Source organism: Neomonachus schauinslandi, chromosome 11 (genome assembly GCF_002201575.2).
Source record: "Neomonachus schauinslandi chromosome 11, ASM220157v2, whole genome shotgun sequence".
In the NCBI taxonomy this organism is placed as follows: Eukaryota; Metazoa; Chordata; class Mammalia; order Carnivora; family Phocidae; genus Neomonachus; species Neomonachus schauinslandi.
Window position 1 is genome coordinate 15,292,123 of NC_058413.1, and position 9,155 is coordinate 15,301,277.

The following is a 9,155-nucleotide window of genomic DNA, read 5'->3' on the forward strand; positions in this document are numbered from 1 at the left end:
AGAAGAAAAAGTTAGCAAAAGGGCTCAAGGATGGAGCTGAGATTGGGAAGCAATGATCTGGCCCTATTTCCCCATGTCACTGTAAGGAAAGGGAATCTCCCCAGGTGGGGAGCTAACTGATCAAGGTTGTCGAGAGTTGGTGATAGAGCTAGGACCAGGACTCAGATTCCTGCCTCTCAGACCATTGCTCTTCCCCTCACATGACCTTCATCCCCTGGCATTCTGCTAGAGTATAGCCTCACTGTTCTATGAAGCATACCCAGTGCACATGCACCCGATGTATGAAACTATTGTGCATGATGCTGACCTGCCCCAAACAAGCAACACCTATAGGAAACATGCAAGCACCGTAATCTTGTCTTCCAATTTAGGAGGGCTGATTGCAATACCACAGCTACAATTTATTAACTGTTCACCACATGCCGGGTCCATAGTACTGATGAGGTAGGTACCATAATTATCCCCACTTTATGGATGAGGAAACTGAGGCAGAGAGAAGCCAAGTAACTTGCTTGAGTTTATGCAGTCCACAGCTGAACCTGTCTAGAGATGGAGCTCTTTATAGTTCATGATGCTTTTCCTTGTTTACAGGTCCCTAAAAGTGATTCAAATATAATTCTATTGTAAGATTTTCTCATACTGTTAAAGTTGCAAATGGGGAAAGAAGATCCTTTTTTTTTTTAAGATTTTATTTATTTGACAGAGAGAGAAGGAACACAAGCAAGGGGAGTGGGAGAGGGAGAAGCAGGCTCCCCGCTGAGCAGGGAAGCCCACGTGGGACTCAATCCCAGGACCCTGGGATCATGAACTGAGCTGAAGGCAGACACTTAACGACTGAGCCACGCAGGCGCCCAGGATAAAAGATCTTTAATCTCCTACACCTCCTGATGTTCGGTTCAGCAGCTGTAGACTCCGCAGTTAAAGCTGCCTCCAGGTTTAAGGTGTCCGGCAACATTTTCATAGCACCTTCGCCCTAGAGCAAGCAGCGGCATTCAAGTTCAGTAATATATGCACCAAACTGTTAAAAGTGACTTTATCTTGGGGGGGAAAAAAGTGAGTTTACCCGGGGGTGGAGGAAAGAAGTAGGGAATAAAGGAACTTTACCATTAGGATGAACAAGAATTATTTTGACATCAGGGGAAGGTACTTCCTCAGTGAAAAAAGTACTCCAGAGATCAATCTTTTCAAGAACAGTCACTGCGTTTTAACTGGAAGAGCACCAAATTAGGGGTCGGAAGACCTGGGCCCTGTCCTCGTTCTGCTACTCTCTGGTCTCAGGCCTTGGCAACGACTGCTTTCAAGGCACCCGCGTCCTCCTCTAACACAGGGAGCTCGCACAGTGCCCCCCCCCATGCCTGCTCACATCTTACCACAAGTGCTGGAGAGCAGAGGCTCCCAAACCACGTGCCTTTGGATTTGTTGGCTTGGATCTGACCCTGCTCTGCATCACATAGGGACAGCCTTAATGGAGAGAAAAGTTCTTCATCTGTGTGTGGGATGGAGCAAGGGGTGCGAGCATCCCAGGTTTGGGCCTAAGGAGGGTTGTGGGGTGTGGACAGGCCTCCCCAGCAACCCAAAGCATGCCCACCTTGCCTACACAGCTCACTACCGAGTGAGGAGTATGTCCTTCGCTGCACAGCTGGGGATCACGTGATGAGAATGTCCCCAGGATTTCTAAAACCACTGGGCACACGTCGCCAGCTGAGCAGCCCTCTGAGCCGGCATGACCCTGCCTGAAGCAGGGGCTGGGAAAGAACAGGACCTAGCATGGCTCACGCAGGCTCCAAGAAGCAGGGCTGGCTCACTCAAAACTATTAGCAGCTATTTTTCAGGCTTTGGATGGTATGACCTTTCTCTCCAGAGCGCCACGACTTCCTGCTGCCCCCCTCCCCGTGGACAATTTCAGAATGCTCTGTCAACAGGTTATTCAACTGGGTAGGTGCTGGGTAAATGTCAGGGGCAAAGCAGGAGACGTTGGGCTGCCCATGACGTTGTGATCGAGTGCCGGGAAGCCAGAGAACACCCCACATTTCAGTCCTGGCTCTGCCAGTTACTGGCTGTGTGATCCCGGCCAGCTACCCACCCGCTCCGACCCGGGGTTTCCTCATCTGTGACAGAGGGGTCACAAGACCTATTCTGCAGGACAGAAGGAAAGAACAAGAATCTAAGTTCTTGGGCGCCTGGGTGGCTCAGTTGGTTGGGCGACTGCCTTCAGCTCAGGTCATGATCCTGGAGTCCCGGGATCGAGTCCCGCATCGGGCTCCCTGCTCAGCGGGGAGTCTGCTTCTCCCTCTCCCGCTCCCCCTTCTTGTGCTCTTTCTCTCTCTCAAATAAATAAATAAATAAAATCTTTAAAAAAAAAAAAAAGAATCTAAGTTCTTCCTCTCTTGACGCCTACTCCTCAAAGCAATCCAATCTGGCTTCCAACTGCCCTCACTCCACTCAGTGCCTTCACAGACTTCAACCGTCTCGACAGCAGCAGACGTTCTTGCCCACTTCTTTGGTGAAACGCTCTTCTATCCGCTTCTGTGACACGTACTCGGCGGGTTTTCTATCCTGTTGGATGCAGATTCCGTGTCCCTTGCAGAGCCGCCGTCCCCTGTGTGACCCCGGAGGGCTGGGCCATGTGGACGGCGGTCCGGCCCCTCCCCTCTGCTCACCCCCCTCCTTCGATGCCCACCTAGCCACTAGCGTCTGTCGTGACTCTCCCTCTGCAGCAATTTTCTCCCACTCTCTGCCGACTTCTGACCGCTTGCTTGTGATCTCTACTGTTGGCGCTTCAAACTCGGCCCACCCCCAACCAGAATCCTGTCTCGTTCCCACCCCAGTGCCACTTCACGTACGAAGTCAGAAACCAGGAGTCAGCTCTCCCTCCTTCCCGCAGTCCACGAGTTCTGTCACTTCTCTCTCTCAGAGGACATATCTGCCCCAAGTCCTCACCACGGTCTGCAGTCCCCAACCTGCCCTCACCTCCGTCCATCCTCTGCCGTGGCCACTCTGCTCCTTGCTCTTGCTTGAACCCGCTGGACCTTGCCAGTACTGTTCCCTCTCCCTGGAATCCAGCTCCCAGACATCCACGTGGCTCATCTCCTCCATGGTTCAGGTCTCTGCTCCTGCTCATATTATCAGAGGCCTTCCCTGACCACCCTCTGTAAAATCACGCTCCCCATTTTAACCTCTCCCCCTGCCTTTTTTTCACTGCATTTACCGTCATCTGACGGGTCTTGTTTATTGTCTCTGCACACCAGGCTGTAACTGGAAGAGCAGAGGCTGTTCCTACGCCATCTCCCTAACTAGCATGCAGGAAGTGCTCACGTGTTGGATGAATGATTCCATCTCTCTGCATTTCTACCGCTACAACCCCACTGCCCACAACCACACCTCGCCAGCCAATCCATCCTTTGGTGGTCTCTTCAAACACAAGTCTAGTCACGTCATTCCCCTTCTCAATGTTCTGAGAATAAAGCCCCAACTCTTGAAGCAAGGCCATGTGACCCGGCCCCGCCCCCTCCCCTCGCTCTCTGCCCCAGCCCCATTGGCCTGTTGCTCACAGCTTCCCCCCCCCACTCTGATCACAGGGCTCCTCACAAGCAGCCCCCAGCCCCTCCCCCTTCGCACCCAGCAGATCAGGCTGAGATGCAGGGCTGCAGCGCCGGGGGTTAATGGCCTTACTCCAGCATGAGACCGTGAGAGTTTGTCTCAGCTCTACCACCTCCTAGGAGCTGTCGCCTCGAGCAGGACACTTCAAGCTGTTTCCTGATCTGTAAAACCGGAATACTACTACTACCACCGATCTCACAGGGCTGCTATGAAAATTATATAAATAAACATGAAGAACTGGCCCACGACAAGGGCTGAGTGTTTATCATCATGATTCCTTGGGGACACTGTCCCTGATGCCCCAGGCCAAGTTAAACCATCCCATGTAACACGTCCATGTAGCACTAGCTACAGATCCTCTGCAAACTCTTGTCCAACGCTTCCTGCCCTACATCATGAGCTCTGTAAAGGACGTCGCCCCGGTCTGGCTCACAGCCACGTCCTAGCACCCAGGGTGGCCCAGGCCCACCGCTGATGCAAAACTGTGTTCATTCCTTCCCTCAATAGGGCGGTCTTTGGCCAGGTCTTCAGAAGGCTCCAGATCTATCCCTGGCTGCCTTCATTGAGTCTGGTGTCTGTCAGCACAGAAAGAGAACCAATGTCACAGCCCTCAGATGGTGAGAAAGGCTGCCCAAACCACCTACAGCCCAAGTTAGAGAGAACGGTGAGCCGTGAGCTGAGCTCAGCATCTGGTCTTTTTTTTTTTTTTTCAGCCTCTGGCCTTTTAACCCTCAAGTCACTCCATTTGGTTCAAGATGGAAGTGCTTGTCCCTCAGGGGGCTCAGTGGGAGTGATGATCCCAGCACTAAGCACCCCAGCAGGGCAGCTCCAGGACTACCTGGGGGGGGGGCACTTCCGCTACGTTTAAAGGACAAGCACCTTGAGGAGTTCCTGGAGAAGGAAGCAGAACAAGCTCTACTGGAAGTCAGTAAGAAGTTCTTAAACCTAGAACAGGTTTTCCTTACAGTCCTGGGAAACAATGCGGTGGTCCATAAACAGGAAGGGAAATCCCTGACCTGCTTCTCAGAGTAGACTCCATCAGGCAACCCAAAGAGAAAGATGCAGACACCCAGCAGCTAGAAAACACTAGCTTTATATAGAACTCCCCTGGGGGAGGGGGTGGGTCAGGTGCCCGTCTCTACCTCCACCACTTCTGCCCAGGCACTAAAGGCCATGTCCTTATGGATGAGCACCAGGCTGGAAGTGGGGCCTGGTTCCTCAGGTACCACAAAGCACTTATCCTGGCTCTCAGAAATGGTGACCTCAAAGACGTCCCGGGCTGGGGAGACGTCCTGTTCCCCGCAGGTGTCTAGTTCTGGCTCAGTCTGCAAGAGTACCACGGTGGGCTCAGAAGCAGCAGCAGGCTGGTGACTGAGCTGGTGCCGCTTGAGGCTTTGGGGGAGGGTGTAGCCCATGCCACAGGTGGGACAGCGGTAGGGCTTGTCGGCCAGGTGGGATTTGAGGTGGCGCCTCAGCTTGGTAGCCAGCGTGTAAGCCCGGCCACACTGGGGGCATGAGAAGGGCCTCTCCCCTGAGTGCAGACGCTCATGAGCACGCAGTGTATGTGGGTCTCGAAGGGCCTTCCCGCACACGGGACACAAGTAGGCCTCCCCAGTGTGCGAGATCAGATGGCGCCGCAGCTCAGGCAGCTGCGGAAAGGCGTCAGCACAGTGCGGGCAGCGGTAAGGACGCTCCCCTGTGTGCAGCCGCAAGTGCCCACGCAGGTTGCCCCGCTGGCGGAACGCCCGGCCACAGTGCGGGCACAGGAAGGGCTTTTCGCCCGTGTGGAGCCGCATGTGGTTCCGCAGGGAGCCCTGGTTGGCCAGGGGCCGCCCACACACGGGGCATGGGCACGGGGCAGGGGGAGCTGGCACCTGGTGGGTCTTGCGATGCAACCGCAGGGAGGGCCGGCGGGCAAAGGCCTTGCCACACTGGTCACATGCAAAGGGCCTGGCACCTGAATGTACCACCTGGTGCTCTTTGAGGTCTCGCCGGGTGCCATAGGCCTTGTCGCACTGTGGGCAAGGAAAGGGCCGCACCCCACGGTGGCCCAGCATGTGGGCTTTGAAGCTCTCCTCCGAGCTATAGCTCTTGCCACACTCAGTGCAAAGGAAGGGTTTGTGGCCCGTGTGCACAAACGCGTGCTTCTTCAGGTGGCACAGCTGCAGGAAGGCCTTGCCACACTCCCCACACCGGTACCGCCGCCTCTGTTTTGGGGAGCTTCCTGCTGGGCCGGCAGGGCTCCGCAAGCGTGCAGGGAAGCCTACCGGCCCCTGCTGTTCTCCCGCCTGCTGGGCCCTGGGCTCCGAGGTCTTTTCTCTGGGTGGGCACTGACCACTGGGGCCATGTAACTTCTTGACCAGGTAAGCATGCAGCTGGTTGCCCCTGGCAGAAGGGGAGCAACCGGCCTCACTGCTCTCTGGGCCCTGCTGGGGCGCAGAGCTGCTCGGAGGTTCAGGTGGCACCTGTGTCTGGGGTGGGTCCTCCTCCTCCATGCCGCCATCCTGAGGGGGCAGGCCGAGCGGTTGGCTCTCCTTGGAAAGTTGATCCTGGGCTTGGGGCTTAAGTCCAGGGCTTCCCATGCTCTCTGCCTGGATGCTGGGGGTTGGTGGCTGGTGACCAGGATCTGCAAGGCAAGAGTGGGGTGCTGGGGTCAGGAGAAACTGTAGCAGGTGGTGGCAATGCTGTCACCAGGAAATTATAAGAATATGCGTCTCTTCCTACTCAGCCCCTGAACTTCAGCAGGAGCAAGAATACCGATCTCTTCCTTGGAACATGAACCACATGCTCTGCTTATCTTCATGTCCGGTCTCAGGTGCCTCCTGGGGAAGCACTCTTGGGAACCATGGTTCTCCAAACCTCTGGACAGTCATAGAGAAGGCTATCCCAGAGGCCCTATTCTCCTTCTGGAGACACACACTTAGGATGAATTAGGCCACCACCTCCTCGCCTTATCTCGTCTGAAAATAAAGGAACCTCCACCCCCACCCCAGGTAGAAGAAACATAAGAAATTGGAAACCTTATAAATAGCTTGCTGTCTTCATCAACATGACCTTAATATTCCAGAGAACTTACGCAGGAAGATAAATACCGATACTGTTCGTTCTAAGGAAAAGACCCATTACTCTGCAATAGAAAGCATCAAATGACAGGTTATACCCCCAAGACTCTCTGAGCCTCTTGCCTGAAAATTCTAGCCTGGGGGTCCATGGACACTAAACGATTATGTCATGATCCTTATTCAATCCAGATCAAGCCCCGCCCCCATTCCACACTGGAAGACCCACCTTATACCAGACTTCAAAACTTCAATAAATATTCAGGCTTCACCCTTTCCCCTCAGAAAACCTACTAAGACTGTAATGTTCTCCTTTATCTCTGTGATTCTCAAAGCTTTGCTTTGTCTTATCAACAGGTTGTTCTGGTGATAATTTGGGAAGATAGCATCTGTTTGCCACATACCTGCCCAAGGTTCTGCTGCATCTTGCCCTGGGGAGTCCACCTCCCGTTGGATAGCAGAGTTCACTTCTGTCACCACAGCCATGGCTGCCTCTTCTTCTAGCCCGGGCTGGGTGGGGCTCAGGCCCGCAGAGGGAGGCTGGGGCCACAGTAGCAACTCAGAGCCTGGCAGTACAACCTGGTACACCTGCAGATGGAGCTTCTCGCTGACCCGCACCAGGGCCACGTTGCCCTCACCTTCCAGCCTGCCCCGCTGCACCAAACTGCAAAGCAGAGGAAGAGCTAGCTCAGGAGACCCTCTTCAAGTGGCCCTCCCTAAAGTCCCAGCTTCTGGGCAGTCCGAGTCCTAAAGACCCCATGCCTTTGGAACACTCACTGCAAAAACTCACTGGGTGGGGAATTACAGTGGGCTTCTGGTTCCGTCTCATGCCATGACAGAAAGCCTCAAAAAGGACCATCTTCACTACATACTCTCCTGTAACTTACCTGATCCAGCCTGAACTCTGCTCACAAGCACACACGTCTCCCCATGGGCCTAGTGACACGTCCTGAAATAAACCAATAAGAGTCCTTCTCCCATGTGTTTGGGGGGACCAGGGTGGGGGAAAAAAGGGATGTAACCTCTCCTGAGACAGATCTAATACGAAGCCCCTGGAAGGTTAATGTTCTGGTTCTGCCTCTACAGGACTGTGTTGTCTGATGTTTCATCCAGTAAAGACCAAAAGACTATCCCCCTCACCTCCCTCCCACTGTGTGGAGAATTACTAAATTGAACACATTACTGCCTTCCAGTGAGTACCAAACAAAAAAAGGAGTTAAGAGGTACATCATCTTTTAAGACTTACTATGCAACCAAACCCTTTACCTGCACTATTTCATCTATTGCTCCAAATAACCCTGGAAGATGACAATAAAATGGCCATGCCTTTACCTTACAAATGAGTTAAACGACACACGTCATTTCATTAGCTAGGTGACAAAGCTGGGATTTGATTCCATGGCTTTTTAATCCTAACCACCTTTGCTCTTGACTTTCATCACTCCTGACACTATACTAATCTAGCTTTCAGCACCTTTCTGCACCTTGATTCCTTAACTACTGCAAGTGAGGGGAAGAGACAGTCCTGGAGAGAAGGGGCAAAACTATCACCCATCTCTTGAAACACCCTGCTTCTTCTAACTGAAGAGCTGTCCAGAAGTGGCTGAACCTCTTCCACAATTTCAGTCACGGAGAAGACAAGTCCTATTCTTCAATACCTCCTCCTGCCGCGGTTTCACTCCTTCATCCTTCTGCTCCGATACAGACTCCTCTTCCAGCGGCCCCCAGAGCAGTCCCGGCTGCAGGGCTTCCCCGACACACCAGACCCCTAAGCGCTGCTCCTCGGCGAGTGAAGGGCCAAGGGCCAAGCCCCGGGGGAGGCTCTTTAGAGCCAGGACGGCCCGGGTCGCCCCGGGCGGGAAGTCCTTGAGGCCCTGAGCACAGCCTTGTCCAGAAGGGATCCATCCCAAGTCCGGGCCCAGGCGCGGGTCAGGGGCTGCAGGGAGATGGGGAAGCAGTGAGGGGGCGACCCAAGAGGTCGTGCGGGTGGGGATAGGTGCAAGAGGAAACTGCAGATCCGGCTAGGCCTTGGCAGTCTGAGGGATCTAAGGACTCTAACTGGGCCGCTCGGAAGTTTGAAGGGGGTTCGAGGACGCTGAAGCCCCCAGAGACTTCTAAGGGCACCGGAGGAGGATCCCGGGTTAGGGAAGAAAAGGGCCTGGGGTAGAGAGTCGACCAGGCAGGGAACGTTAGGTCTATCTAAGGCCAAGGCCGAGGGTCGGAGACACCGCAGGTCACTAACCGAACCGCAGTCTCTCGCCCTCGGAGAGCAGCTCCTCCGCCTCCTCCATCCCTCCAGAAAAGCCTCCCTCCGCCGGAAGTGAGTGTTCTCTTCTCCGCTCCCCCCGGAAACAGTTATCGGCTTCCAAATTTCCTGTCAGGAAAGAATGCTAAGAGCCAGACTCATCGGTGCACAGACCCGGGAGTTGGGGAATACCGACGAGGCAAAACTCCGTCCGAGAACAATAAGAACCACAGGATTCCAGAGGACCACCA

General features: G+C 54.1%; 1 protein-coding gene across 1 annotated transcript; it reads right to left on the reverse strand.

Moving 5' to 3' along the window:
• Positions 1–4,694: 4,694 nt before the first annotated feature.
• Positions 4,695–8,962, reverse strand: ZNF408 (zinc finger protein 408). Its single transcript, XM_021684789.1, has 5 exons — positions 8,902–8,962; positions 8,318–8,595; positions 7,547–7,608; positions 7,064–7,323; positions 4,695–6,226 (listed from the first exon to the last, which is right to left on the reverse strand). Exons 1-5 carry the CDS (start codon positions 8,948–8,950, stop codon positions 4,725–4,727), a joined length of 2,151 nt encoding a protein of 716 aa, XP_021540464.1. The 5' UTR covers positions 8,951–8,962; the 3' UTR covers positions 4,695–4,724.
• Between the last annotated feature and the right edge of the window lie 193 nt (positions 8,963–9,155).

What these genes read in the sequence shown, in the direction of transcription:
- ZNF408 (XM_021684789.1), bottom strand. Translation starts at nt 8,950, where the DNA reads ATGGAGGAGGCGGAGGAGCTGCTCTCCGAGGGCGAGAGACTGCGGTTC. An exon ending in GGGCGAGAGACTGCGGTTCG is followed by an intron (nt 8,596 to 8,901) that starts GTTAGTGACCTG and finishes ATCTCCCTGCAG; the next exon opens with CCCCTGACCCGCGCCTGGGC. An exon ending in CAGAGTTCAGGCTGGATCAG is followed by an intron (nt 7,324 to 7,546) that starts GTAAGTTACAGG and finishes TCTGCTTTGCAG; the next exon opens with TTTGGTGCAGCGGGGCAGGC.